At 61.8% G+C, this 13,091-nt stretch overlaps 7 protein-coding genes across 7 annotated transcripts; 5 read left to right on the top strand and 2 right to left on the bottom strand.

Moving 5' to 3' along the window:
- Positions 1-454: 454 nt before the first annotated feature.
- EHS24_002144 (uncharacterized protein) lies at positions 455-1,289 on the top strand (the record flags this gene model as incomplete). The annotated part of the gene is made up of 4 exons (XM_028617888.1): positions 455-489; positions 541-712; positions 840-946; positions 998-1,289. The coding sequence occupies 4 exons, from the start codon at positions 455-457 to the stop codon at positions 1,287-1,289; spliced, it is 606 nt and encodes a 201-aa protein (XP_028473566.1).
- Positions 1,290-2,237: 948 nt separating this feature from the next.
- TOM22 (mitochondrial import receptor protein) lies at positions 2,238-2,740 on the bottom strand (the record flags this gene model as incomplete). The annotated part of the gene is made up of 2 exons (XM_028617889.1): positions 2,238-2,300; positions 2,363-2,740. 2 exons carry the CDS (start codon positions 2,738-2,740, stop codon positions 2,238-2,240), a joined length of 441 nt encoding a protein of 146 aa, XP_028473567.1.
- Positions 2,741-3,024: 284 nt separating this feature from the next.
- On the top strand, positions 3,025-4,084 carry EHS24_002146 (uncharacterized protein; the record flags this gene model as incomplete). Its single annotated transcript, XM_028617890.1, has 3 exons — positions 3,025-3,295; positions 3,385-3,807; positions 3,882-4,084. The coding sequence occupies 3 exons, from the start codon at positions 3,025-3,027 to the stop codon at positions 4,082-4,084; spliced, it is 897 nt and encodes a 298-aa protein (XP_028473568.1).
- A 421-nt stretch (positions 4,085-4,505) lies between these two features.
- EHS24_002147 (uncharacterized protein) lies at positions 4,506-5,940 on the top strand (the record flags this gene model as incomplete). Its single annotated transcript, XM_028617891.1, has 5 exons — positions 4,506-4,601; positions 4,688-4,928; positions 4,967-4,988; positions 5,041-5,518; positions 5,821-5,940. 5 exons carry the CDS (start codon positions 4,506-4,508, stop codon positions 5,938-5,940), a joined length of 957 nt encoding a protein of 318 aa, XP_028473569.1.
- A 1,409-nt stretch (positions 5,941-7,349) lies between these two features.
- EHS24_002148 (uncharacterized protein) lies at positions 7,350-8,918 on the top strand (the record flags this gene model as incomplete). Its single annotated transcript, XM_028617892.1, has 3 exons — positions 7,350-7,374; positions 7,532-8,046; positions 8,106-8,918. 3 exons carry the CDS (start codon positions 7,350-7,352, stop codon positions 8,916-8,918), a joined length of 1,353 nt encoding a protein of 450 aa, XP_028473570.1.
- Positions 8,919-10,021: 1,103 nt separating this feature from the next.
- On the bottom strand, positions 10,022-11,322 carry COX11 (Cytochrome c oxidase assembly protein cox11, mitochondrial; the record flags this gene model as incomplete). The annotated part of the gene is made up of 2 exons (XM_028617893.1): positions 10,022-10,294; positions 10,750-11,322. 2 exons carry the CDS (start codon positions 11,320-11,322, stop codon positions 10,022-10,024), a joined length of 846 nt encoding a protein of 281 aa, XP_028473571.1.
- A 548-nt stretch (positions 11,323-11,870) lies between these two features.
- On the top strand, positions 11,871-12,977 carry EHS24_002150 (uncharacterized protein; the record flags this gene model as incomplete). The annotated part of the gene is made up of 4 exons (XM_028617894.1): positions 11,871-11,998; positions 12,058-12,311; positions 12,499-12,775; positions 12,830-12,977. 4 exons carry the CDS (start codon positions 11,871-11,873, stop codon positions 12,975-12,977), a joined length of 807 nt encoding a protein of 268 aa, XP_028473572.1.
- Positions 12,978-13,091: the final 114 nt, after the last annotated feature.

A 13,091-nucleotide genomic window follows, 5' to 3' on the forward strand; every position in this document is an offset into this window, starting at 1 on the left:
GATCCATATGTCGTAGGAGTGGGAGGTGGAGGGCCTCCACTTTGGTGTGTGTTTTGTAATTGATTAGACATTTAGCTGTATTGCTTGTTCCCATTTTCCTAATAGTCACGTGTTCTCAATTTAGAACCAAAATGACGCAGGCGCTGTTTACTCCCGCTGCCGGCCTCTCCCTGCTTCGGCATGCTTTTAGTGGACGATGACGAGTGAAGCGGCACACAGAGAGAGAACCGACGGCAGCGTCGGCCTCGTCGTCTTTGCCATACCATGCGTTAACGAGCTGTCTCTCATTACTCTCGCCACTTGGACATTTTGTGCATCGATACACAATCCACACACACACGTGCATACCCAACGACGGCGACTGCCATCTCTCCAACACATTCCCATCCATCCCCCTTCCACGCCGCTTGGCTCCACACGAGAACATTGATCGATTGACGGCCGGCTCATCATCATGCCCAAGGTGTACGAGAATGAGATCGTCTACCCGTGAGCTTTATCACCACGAGCACTCTGGGTACCGTTCAGCTGACACCACAGGTACTCGCCGGTGCATACGCTCAACTGGATGCTGAGAAAGTATCCCAACCCCTTTGCGACCCACGTCTTCTCCGTCGACACACTGGAGAGGACGATCGATTCCGAGACGGGCCTGTTGCGGTCAGAACGCATCATCGGCGTGCGGCAGAGCGCGCCGTCGTGGATAGCAAAGGTACGTTTCTGGACGTCATGTCGTGGTCGTGCGTGCGTGCGTGCGTGCTTGCGGTACTTTGTCCTTTGGCCGGTCGTGTGCGGCACCTGTCCACCAATGTGACCCACCCACTGACATGCACATGCAGCTCTTCCAACTTCCGCCAATCACCTATGTCCGCGAGGTGGTCTTCATCGAGCCCGAGCTGCCGCGCGCGACCTCCATGTCCGTCAACCTCGACCTGGCCGAATACGTGTACGTGCTGTTGCGTTTTCCTTTTCTACAGCACAAACTGACATTTACCAGCCGGTGCCTCGAACACATCACTTACACGCCCTTCTACCCGTCCGCCGCACCCGGCAGCAGCAGCGAAGGCGGCACCGGCAGCCACGATGCCCCCTCGACGAAATTCAGCCAGCACGCACTCATGGTGTCTGGGTTCAAGACCAAGATGATTGCGCGCCGGATCGAAAAGGCTAGCGTGGACCGGTTTGCCGCCAACGCGGGTATTGGCAAGCAAGGGTTCGAGTGGGTGCTGGAGCGTGGGTTGGAGCTGGCGCACGCGATCCGCAGGGCTGCGGCGGCCGTGACTGCGTGAGCGCGAGAGAAGGTGGACGAGGGGAAGATGAGTAGCAGGGGCAACGGGAGGAAGAGCGAGGACGAGGGGAACGGTTCGAAGGGTACCATTCTGTATAACCCACCCATTCAACAGGGTTTATTGTCACGGCAATCATCATCATTGGCATTCAACGCATGCATCACTCTCACTGTAACAAGGGGCGCGAAGGAGGCAGGAATGGACTGCGGACATGAACGCAGGTGGTGGTTTTTTTAAAAAAGAACACTTTGAGGTGACTACCCGTCGTGATGAACGCGGACATGTACCCACTGAGAGAGCAGAGCAATGTACACAGGCGATAGATGCCAGAAGAGGTCAGCAGAACCGGAACGCAGGGACAGGGGTACAAGAGGCCTTCAGTGAAGGGGTACAGCATGTCGTGAACATTGGCACACTGTGTTGCGCGCTCGCTTCTCTCTCTGACATTCTTTCGCCGTGAGGAGTGTAACTGTTCGCGCCGTAACAAGACCGCTCCCGCTCGCTCTGGAAACAAACACCTGGGATACTCGCTCGCCTGCTCCACCCATACGAGTGGTGCGGATGGGCGGAACAATCCAGGCAGCCATGCAGCGGCGGCGGCGGCAAGACACCCAGTACCGTCGCCACCGACTGGCGTGACACCCAACCACCAATAACAAATAAACGCTCAGCGTCAGCCATACTCGACACCGTCCTCTTTCTCTCGCCAGCGACAAAATTGGTCAGAGGGGGGTGATGCCATACATGACCCGCCCGTGGGCGGCTATCGTACATAATGGCAGCGACTTCCGGCAGCTGCGATGCGTCTACGTCGGGGGGGTTGGGGGGTTGGTGGGTTGGGTTGGGGTGAGTTGCAGTGGATGGGAAAAGACCGTGTACGTCGTCGTCTTGCGCGTCTTGGCCACCACACCGCGTGTTCTTTTATTGCGCCAGCGGGCATGAGGGCGATTAGAAGCCAGCGGGCATGACCTGCTGAGCGCCCGAGCCGGGGGCAGCGGCGCCGCCGATGAGCTAGAGAAACGAGTCAGTTGCGTGGGTTTAAAAGTGGAAAAGACGGGGCCGGGGGCACGTACCTGCTGCTGGCCGGCAGACTGCATCTGCATCTCGCGCTCCTGCTGCGAGATACGGGCCTCGTCCTCGATGGCAAGGGCGAGGGGGAGGCCGACGAGGAGCGCCGAGGTGGTGGCCCACCAGGCGACCTGGCCCGACGAGGCGAGGGCCCACGCGGCCCACGACTTGATCGAGTCGGTGGTGGCGACGATGGAGGTGCGGGTAGTAGGGGGCACAATGTCCTTGAGCGCGGCGATGCGGTCAAAGATGGTCTCGGCGTCGGCGTCAAAGTCGTCCTCGGAAACGACAGACTCGTCGTCCGAGATCTCCGAGTCCGTCTCAAAGTCCGACTCGCGCTCGCCGGCGAAAATGTCCTCCTTGACTTCCTCGACAAGAACCATGGCTGTTGGATGGGGGTGTGGGAGGGGGGGTAGACGGTGAGGGAAGGGGGTGGTTGAAACGGTAAGATGTGGAGAACGCAAAGGTAATGATGGAGGTGGTGTTCTTTGCGCGCCAGGTGATTTTGGCCGACAGGAGTTGAGAAACGCCCACGTGGCTTAAAACGGGGGGACGACACAAATAAAGTTTCCGTCGAGCAGCGACGAGAGAGGTTCTTCATCATTATGGTGAGTCCACCTGCTGATATCCATCGTTGCAACAACACACACACACATACCTCTCAGCAATGGCACTCAAGGGCATCCTCAAGAGCACCCCCGCTGCCGCCGAGGCCGGTCCCAGCAAGCCCCGCGCTGCCGCTGGCGCCAAGCCCAAGGCTACCGTCAAGGCCACCATCGCCGCCCCTGCTCCCAAGGCCCGCAAGTCGGTCAAGGTGGCCAAGCCCGACAGCGACGCCGAGATGGCCAGCGAGGACGACAACGACTTTGGAGAGGACGAGTATGACACCGACGAGGAGATTGAGCGTGCCAATGCCCCCGGCGAGAAGAAGCCTCTCAGTGAGTAGGCCGAGCAATAGCTGTGCCCGCCAGCTTCCAGCTCGTCGCAGCCTCCACACCTGTCTGGACAACACTGACACCCATCACAGAGCGCAAGCGCGTGACCACTGCCACCGACTTTGGTTCGACGCTCACGTCGCTGCTGTCCGAGTCGGCCGTCAAGCCCAAAAAGTCCAAGAAGGCCAAGCGGACCGCCGCCGAGGACAAGGCTGCCGCCGACGCGAGCGACGCCGACGACGACGACGACGTGCCCGCGCCCGCGCCCGTGGACCTGACGCGCCCCGCACCCAAGTCGAACCCGATCCTGGCGCTGTCCGCCAAGCCGCTCCCGCCCTCGCGCGCGGCCGTCAGCCTCGAGCGCCGCGCCGCCCGTGCCCTCAAGGCCGAGAAGGAGGAGCGCCTCGACCGCGCCCGTGTGCGTAATGTCCTCGAGGGGTGGACGCCTGCCCCCGGCGCCAACGTCGGCAGCCAGGAGTTTGAGCGTGGTCTGCGCAAGACTGCCCAGCGTGGTGGTGAGTGCGGAGTGGAGCTGATTGGCAGAAGACAACCCAGCTGACGAAATCCCCCCTCTACCCCCTTACCACAGTCATCAAGCTCTTCAACGCCATCCTTGTCGCCTCGAAGAACGCCGAGGAGGCCGCCGTCACGCTCTCGCAAAAGGCCGGCGTCAAGCCCGAGGCACCACGGAACAAGAAGGAGAGGGACAACATCCTCGGCCGTGGCGCCCGCGAGGATGTGCTCACCAAGGAGAGCTTCCTCGACCTTGTACGCAAGGGCGGTGCCAAGTAAGCCACAGGTGGTGGCAGCTGGGTTCTGGAGGACGTGAGACGTGGTTTTGCATATGCGTGTGCGGAGCAGCGAGAGCGAGAGTGAGAGTGAGAGTGAATGGGAGAGACTCGAGAGGAGAGTTTCTGGATCGGAGTTCTGTATACCCCCTTGCATTTGTGTTATGCATCCTTACTGCATTTTGTGTGCTACAGTTGACCCACGGGGTCGTTACAACGTACAGCGTGTAGCTGCAGCTGCTGGCCTCTGCCTCTGCGCGGCCATCGTCGTCGCTGCCGTTTAAAAAGCCGCTGTCCCGTGCCGTCGATTTTGCCACCCAGCGACATTCTTTGACCCACCTCCACTTTTTGCCCCGCTTCCATCCACTCGACTCTTGTGTCAACAACCACAACCCACCGTGTTCCACCTTTTGCCCGTGGACGCCATGTCCACTACGCCACCATCTACGCTGCCAGAGCTCCCGGGGGGTCTCTTCAATGCACCCCCCGACAGCGTGCTGGTCGAGGACGCCGACGAGGAGGTGAGTGAGGGCGAGAGCGAGCTGGTTCCCCGTAACGTTCCGCAGCTCTCTGACATGACGTTCCCCCTCTGACCCCACCACAACAGATCATGGAGCTGTACATGAACCTCGAGGCGACGACCGGCCGCGCCGACTCGGGCGGGCTGGGATACCTGGACGCGACGGCGGCCGAGCTCGAGCTGTCGTTTGAGCTGGCCCCGCCGGCCGTGCAGGCCGACACAGTCAAGCAGGCGCGAGGCAAGCGGGCCAAACCGGCCAAAGCCATCACGGTCGACTTGACGGTCGTGCAGGACCCAAGCGCGCTGCGCGCAAGAGTGGGCGATACTGGTGAGCTTTAGCATCCTTGGTAACGAGCTGACTGTCAGGCAGTGTTCTCTGGCGTAGCAGGTGAGCTAGTAGCAGCTCAAGAATGCCAAGCACGCAAGCTCACGTCTCACAGCCTGTACCTCGCCCGGCACCTGCTGACCCAGCACCACTTCCCGCCCGCGTCGCCGCTGCTGGACGCGACGCGCCTCGCCTCCGCCCGCGTCCTCGAGCTGGGCGCTGGCACGGGCGTGCTCGCGGCCCTCATGGCCCCGCTGTGTGGCGACTATGTGGCCACGGACCGCGCCGAGAACCTGCGTCTCGTACAGCGTAACGTGTCCGCCAACGCGCCCAAGGCCGGTAGCTCGTCCTCGTCCTCCTCCAAGGCCGCAACCGTCGCGCCGCTGGACTGGGCCGAGGTCGCCGCCGAGGCCGGGCGCAAGGCCAAGTCTGGGGCTCGGTACGTCCCGCCCGAGAGCGACACGGACCTCGTCATCGCCGTGGACTGTATCTACAACGAGAGCCTAGTCGCGCCGCTGGTGGACACGCTGGCGGCCCTGTGCGCGCGCGGCGCGCTGGCGTGGGTCGTGGTGGAGCTGCGGTCGTCGGATGTGGTGAGTGGGAGGATCCGACGTCGTGAAGTGAGCTGACATGATCTCCTTCCTCTGCTCCTCGTGCCGTGTCCGCCTATTCTCGTGCCACATGGCGTCCTGTGAACTGCTGTCGTCGCTGTCCAACCTCATCTCCGGCCGTCCACCCCCTATAACCTGTCTCGACGCCTGTCTCTGTCGCTGTCATGCGTCTCTCCCACCTCTCTCCACCTCTGGCCACTGCCACTCAACTCCAACTCTCCATTGCCACTCCAACTTTCCTGGTGCCTGTACAGCTGACGCTGTTCCTCGACACCTGGCTCCAGCACCCTGCGGGGTTCACGGTAGTGCGGCTGGGGGAGAGCGCGATGGGTGCGTGGGAGGGCGAGCGCGGCCGGTGGGTCGGGTGGGTGGGGTGGTGTCCGCCCGTGGATGAGCGCGAGTGAGAGGGAGGGAGATGTCACAACGCAAGGCAACGCAACATAGATGCACAGACCGCGAGGTCAGTGTCTACCATACTGCGTACAGGTCGAGGGGGGGGGGGGGCTCCTGAAGAAGAAACGGAGCCTTGGAGGATGTATACCCGTATACTATGTACTCTACCATGACGCGTTTGACGTGGTACGCGTGTTGGCATGAGTACATAATGTGTGAAATGACGCCACGAACGCGCGCTGGCTGATGTGGTTTACCCCAGTGGCCAGTGGCCAGTGGTTGTTCAGTTACCAGTGATCCAGTGATTCGGCAGTGGCGCGGGTGACTCTACAGGCGAGACTGGCTGCACGGGCTGTGTCCTGTGGGACGTGGTGAGCGTAAGGGGCAGTTCCATAAAGGCCGTTTGGCCGGTGGTTGGTTGGTGGCCGTGGTTGGTGGTTTGGTGTTTGTTTGTTTGTTGTCGTCTTTGTTTGGCCCACTGCCCACACTGCCTCTACTTGGGTCACTGCCAATTGAACGGCTGTGCCTCTGGCCTCTGGAGCGTTCAGCCAGACCCAACGCCACACGCAGCATCCTCCCCTCATCACAGATCACAGACGCACAGACGACCTGCGTCGACCTGGGTTTTGAGCGACGTGCTCATTCTCTCCCCCGCGCGCGCAAAACCTGCAAAACCCCTTCTTTTGCGGTTGAATTGGCCTGTCCCGGAATGGCGCTGCCCGGGCACTGGCGCACTGGGTGAAGGAAATTCTCTTTGGGCCAGACTGCCGGTGCCGTGCCGATGGAAAAGGGTCGAAAAAGGGTGCCTGGGGTGGGCCGGTGTTGGGTGCACAGTGCACGCGTGTGCGCTCTGGGCTGGCGCGCGAGGTTTTTGGCTGGGAGAAACGGGGGTGGCCCAGGAAAAGCAAGGGTGAGGTGGGTGGATGCAAACATTGCAGTAGGGGCGGTGGAAGGGAGGAGGGAAGGCGGCAGAGGGAAGGGAAGGCAAGGAAGGCAAGGAAACACCCACCGCGTGCATCATCTCCCCCCGTCTGTGTCCCCCGTCTCTGGTTACACATCTCTCTCTCTCTCTCTCTTGTCTCCATCCATCCATCCATCCTCGCTAGACGACGAGCACTCACTTACACTCCCCACACACACAACCAGTCTGCTGGCCGGGCCATCACACTGCCTCGCTCTTTCACCCACACACCCACGCACCTTCCCAACAAACCCCCCCGGCGCGTCCCACACGCCGCCCTCCCCCCGCACCCAAACACCAAGCACCCCTTTTCTCCCCGGCACCCCCCGTCTCCCCCTCCCTCTCTCTCCAGTGAGCAAATCCACACTAGTCAATACATTACTCCATCAACGCTGACCCAACCTTTCTTGCATCCATCTAGTAACATTCTTTTAACACCACACACTCCAGCATCCCACCATGTCCATCGCCGTCGGTAATCCCGGTATGTGTCTCTCCTGTGTCTTGCTCCGTTTCGCGTCCAAGGCACACTCCGGCGCGCGCACGCGCGCGTGCTCGTCGTGTCCGCCCGTGTGCCAACCCGTTCCCCGCCGAGCACATTCACATCCCGCCGTCGACACACCCCGCTGACCACACTACAGTCGTCCAGACCTCACCATCGGCAGTCGTCGCCACCACGTCCCAGGCAGCCGCCACTTCCGCCGCCCAGGTCACCTCGCAGTCCCCGGCTGTCACCACCACCCAGCAGCAGCAGCAGACGACAACCGAGGCCGCCGTGGTCACCACGTCCCAGCAAGAGGCCGCTACCACCACTGCCGCGGCCGTGGTCACCACATCTGCTGCAGAGACACCGACAACAACCGCCGTGCAGCAGCAAGAAACAACCAGTGCCGCTCAGGTGACGTCTCAATCGACGTCGACCCAGGAGACAACGTCGCAGACTCCTACGACCACAGCCACGTCCCAGTCAGTCGCCAAGACCATCACCTCGACAGTGTCGACCACGTCCGAGTCGGCATCCGTCACCCAGACCGCGACCAGCACGTCCACCTCCACTGCTCCTGGCCTCGTGACCAAGACGACCAATGGCGCGACCAGCGGAACCGCCGCCGCGTCCAAGAATGGCTCATCGACGACCTCGCTGTCGAGCGGAGCCGTGAGTGTTTCACACCTGTCACACCAAACCCTCCCCCAAACTGACACTTTTTTGCACAGATTGCTGGTATTGTCATTGGCGGTCTTGCTGCCATCGTCCTGGTTGCCTTCCTTGCCACCCGCTGGATGCGCAAGCGCTCGCGTTCAAAGCGCACCGCCCAGCGCTCGTCCATGTTTGAGCCATGGCAGACGGCCCCGGCCATGGAGGACACGTACGAAAAGCCCTACCCAATGCAGGAACAGGCAACGCCACCTTCTTTCCCTCCTGGTACCGGCATGAACGACGCTGCGTACGGCGCTGGCGCCGTCCCCTACGGCGCCCAGTTCCCCGGCGCCGGCTACGACCAGTACGCAGAGTACCCCCAGACTGGATACACTTCGGGCGGCTCGTACCCTTCGCAGGCATACTCGGACATGCCCTCCTCGGACGCGTCTGGCATGGCTGGCTACGGTGCCGCCGCTGCCGTCCAGCAGGGCGGCGTCTACGACCACAACGCGCCCGTCGACGGCGCGTACAACCCCGCTATCTCTCCCGTCGACCCCAGCGGCGCCTCGCTCGCTACGGGTGCCGCCATTGGTGCCGGCGCCGGCGCCGGTGCCCTCGCTGGCGCAGCTCTTGTCGGCGGTGCTTCGTCTACCCACTCCACCGGCCAGACCGGCTCGGCCGCGGCTGCCGCCGCCGGCCTGCACGACGGCATGATGGTCCGCGTCAAGGTCGGATTTGTGCGCAGCCTCGAGGACGAGCTGGCCATCAACCAGGGCCAGCAGCTCTACCTCCACACCTCATACGACGACGGATGGTCCCTGTGCGAGGACGACGCGCACAACCGCGGTGTCGTCCCCCTCAGCTGCCTCGAGCCGTGGCAGCAGTAAACGCAGCAACAAGTTGTAACCGCTCCAACCCCAACCCTACCCCCTCTACCCCGGCAATATACTGGAACGACGCGGCCCGTGGGCTCTCTGCCTTGGCTTATGGCTGAGGCGTTTGCGTGCGCCGGCGGCGGCGTCTCCGAAAGCGGTGTGGTTGGTCCACCGACCCTCCCCACCCCCTGTCCAAACCTGTAACTGCTTGTGCTTGTGTGCTCTGTGCTCCGTGTGCTTGTGCAGCAATGCTCGTGCGCGTCGGCCCGCAAGATATCGAATAATCAACCCCTCATCTGTATACACCCCCCTCCCCCCACCCACCCACCTCCCCCTCTCCTCTCCTCCCTCCCCCTCCATTCCTCCCTCCGACTGCGCACCGCACAGTCCGGACCCCGCACCGCACGACTCTGTTGATCGGTGAGGACGAAAACCCGACTTCCTCTTCTCCTTTTTTTTCGCCAGCGTAGAGAAACCGAAACCCACGAGAGCTTGGACATTCCGCACAACCAACACACACACAGGACAGTGACCTTTTTCTTCTTCTTTTCCCCCCTCTCCCCTTTTCTTGGATTATCGATAGCTTTTTTAAAGTGTTCCATGTATTTGTCTCCTGCAAAACCCAGAACGAGCAGGCTAGCAGGCAGTGTGCGCGCGTGTGGCCTGTGCTTGGAGCTTGAGGCTTTGGCTTTGGCTGTGGCTTTGGCTTTGGCTTTGGACTTTGACTCGATGGGGGTCCGGCATTGCCGTCCGTCCCGCTGCTACCCAGACTCAGACACAACATGCGCACATGTGGGCACGCGGGGGGGCAAGCAAGTACCCGCATCGTCATTCCGAGGCATGAATGCACAGCAGCCAGGATCCCGCGACATGGCTCGTGCGAGGCATGCCAAGCGTTTGGACAGAGGGAGTACCGTTATCAGTGGGGGACCTGTGGGCCGCGGTCCGCGATCGTTAGATATCGGCGACCTGCGTAACGTGTACACGCTGTACGCAGCCACAATCGGTGCAGATGAGGTGTGTGTATGCATGCAAGTTATGCTAGAAAAAAAAAGGACTCTACGCTGTCTATGCGCGTCCTCGCTCCCCCCCCCCCTCCCCTCTGCCCCCACTCCTCACGCATTCTTCGGCGCATGCTCATACCCGTCAAACCCGCTGGCCTTCTGCACGACGTCCTCGGGCGCGTCAAACACGGCGTGGCCCATGTCGTTCCTGCGCGCGCGGAAGAACGTGTAGCTCAGCACCACGTCGTCAATGTTGTCGAGGCCCGGGTCGTCGAGCATGTCCCGGTCGATGAAGAAGAAGACAGGCAGGTCGACCTCTTCGCCCGCGCGGATCTTTTGCTCTTCAAAGCAAAAGCACTCGACCTTGGCAAAGTACGGTGCGATCTGGCAATGTTAGCTGCGGGGCACTTGGGACTTTGGAATGGGTGCAGCGGGCGAGAGGGCGACGGTGAAAGGGAGGGGGGGGGACTCGTGAATAGGTAAGACGTAACAACGGTGTACCACCTCTCTTTGAGCGTAGCTCTGTTGGAAAAGTACACAGGGTTCAACGGCACTGTGTCCCAGAGAGCAGTCGTTGCTGGCCAATGCGACGGCCGCGATGACATGCCTGTGGGACTGGTGCTAGACCAAGCATGGCCGTTACCCCAGCTGAAACTATCACAAGTTCAGCTGTGACAAGACGGCCATGCCATCGTCCCAGCACCAAGCGTCACAGCAGCCAGGTCGATGCAACCAGGTATAGTGTACCTGCCACAACAGACCCTTTCCTCCTCTCCCCACTGCGCACCCACCCGCTCCCCACGCCCAACATCCTCCCGTTTTACTCCTTCCTTACTCACCTTCTCCGGAGTCATGTTGTACGTGGCAATGCCAATCAAGTCCTGGTCCGAGTGGTTTGTCGCCGTGTAGAACGCCAGCGCCGTCTGGCCGGGCACGACGGTGACCGTACGCTGGACGGGCTCAAAGCTCCAGGGCAAGGTATCCGACGACGTCGCCTCAAACCGCACAGTGATAGGGCGCCCCTTGGAGTCGTCGGTCGCGTACAGGCGGTCGGGCACGAAGCGCGCCGGGTCCGTCATGGGCGTGCCGGCGTATCCTGTCGCGGCGCAGAACGCGCGGTAGGCCGGCACGGCGGCGTACGTGATGCCCGAGGCGAGGGCGAGCGCGCCAATGGTGTACATCATCACGCTGCGGTTGCGCTGGCTGCGCAGGGCGTACATGCGCTTCTGGGCTTCCTGGGCCGCGCGAATGCGGGCGGCAGCGGCAGCCGACGAGGAGGAAGCCGACGAAGAGGACGAGCTTGAGGGCCCGGCGGGGGACGAGTATGGGCGGGTGGAGGCGGGGCGCGGGCCTGCGCGGCACTGGGCACCGGCGCGCACTGTGCGTGCTAGGAGGGGTGCACGGAAGGACATGGTGCTGGCGTGAAGAGGGAATGAGAGAGACGAGAGGATGAGATGTTGGACCCGACTGGCTCTGTTACTTTGCGACTTGGGCGGGTGGAAACGGTCTGTGGCGGTCGTTGTCGGATGGCGCGTCGCGTGGTGGACGCGTGGATGAGAGCGTGGTCACGTGACCTCGGCGTCTATGCCAGGCAAGCCCGTGTGTCTCAAGAGAGAGAGATTACGTCGTACCTGGGTCGCACCCGTGCAGGTTTGAGTGTGGTGTGTGTCGAGTGTCACAGGCTGCATGCATGCATACGGTACAGAGTGAAAGGAGGGGACAACAGCTGCAGTGTCATCCCTTGGGGGTGTCGGTCATGCAGGAGAACGATCTCAAAAAACGGGCCCATTGGGTCTAACGAGAGCATGGGACACCCACCTGGCCACCTGGGGACCCCGGGCGAGTGACGCCAGCTGAGACCGTGTGTCTTCTCTATCGGGCGGCCATGGATGGGGTGTCTTCTTTCTCGACGCCATCTTGTCTCTTCCCACTCATCCATCCACAGATACCCCCTCACACAATGGCCTCCAAAGTCGTCCTTGTCCTCGGCAACACGACGACGGCGGGATACGTCGCAGAGCTCGCAGCTAACAACGCGTCGCCCGGAACCGTCACCCTTGCCATCCCCGGCACGCCCGTCATTGACCAGTGGGTGTTCCATGTTGCACTTCTTCCACCCAGCTAACATCCTCCCCCCACCCCCACAGGGTCACTACCGTCGAGACTGACCTGTCGCACGACGCCATTGCAGCCGCCTTCCAGTCGCAGTTCGCCAAGCATGGCCGCCTCGACTCTGTCCTCTGCGCCTACACCCCGCCTGCCGACGGCGTCAAGGGTACCCCTGGCCACGACCAGACGGCGATCCAGTGGACCCTCGACCCGACCATCCGTGCGCTCAAGAACGTCCTCTTCCACGCTCGCCGCCAGGGCGTCAAGAACGTTGCCGTGCTTGTGATCAATGGTGGGTGTGGTGTTATGCGGCGGGGTGCAGTGTGCGGTGGGGGTGCCGGCCAGCAGTCTGGCTGTGTTGAGCTACAAGCTACATTCCGGCTGGATACAACCGGAGCCAAGCACTAGAGCCACACCACCACCATGCCTACCACCACCGTGTGGCCAGTATGCCATATGCGACACACTAACGCGCCCAGGCCCCGACGTTCTCAACAGCACCGCCGCGGGCGCCATCGTCGGCACTTGGCGCAGCATCCAGCCCCGCCTCGAGGTGCTCGGCTGCACGTCCCAGCTCGTGTTCGCCGACGCCGACACGCCCCTCGCCGCCGAGACGGTCGCCAAGTGCGTGTCCGTTACGGCCTCGCACGTCTACATCGTCGAGAACGGCAGCGTCAAGACGGTCAGCGCGACGTGTGGCGAGCCCAAGGGGTTCCAGTACGACCGCATGATGGAGCGCAACGCCGGCGGGCTGGTGTGAGTGATACATTAGCACGATGGCTGCATCGAGTCGCTGACAGCTGCCCACAGCAAGGCCGAGAATGTGCAGAAGTTTCTCATCTGGCTCAAGCAGACGCGCAGCAAGGGTCTCGTCGCGGCCCTCCTCATCGTCGGCGGCGTCACTGTCAAGACGTTCTGGGCGACCATTGTCGGCGTGCTCCAAAAGGTTGGCAAGTAAACGTGTGTGTGGCCGAGGGAATCAGCCTGGATGGCTTAAGAGTCCCGAGCAGTGCAGAGTCTGAAGAGGGGAGAGTGGAGATGTCTGAAGCCTTTTCGTTCCGGTATTCATTGT

This window comes from Apiotrichum porosum (genome assembly GCF_003942205.1).
Source record: "Apiotrichum porosum strain DSM 27194 chromosome Unknown scaffold_12, whole genome shotgun sequence".
Taxonomy (NCBI): domain Eukaryota; kingdom Fungi; phylum Basidiomycota; class Tremellomycetes; order Trichosporonales; family Trichosporonaceae; genus Apiotrichum; species Apiotrichum porosum.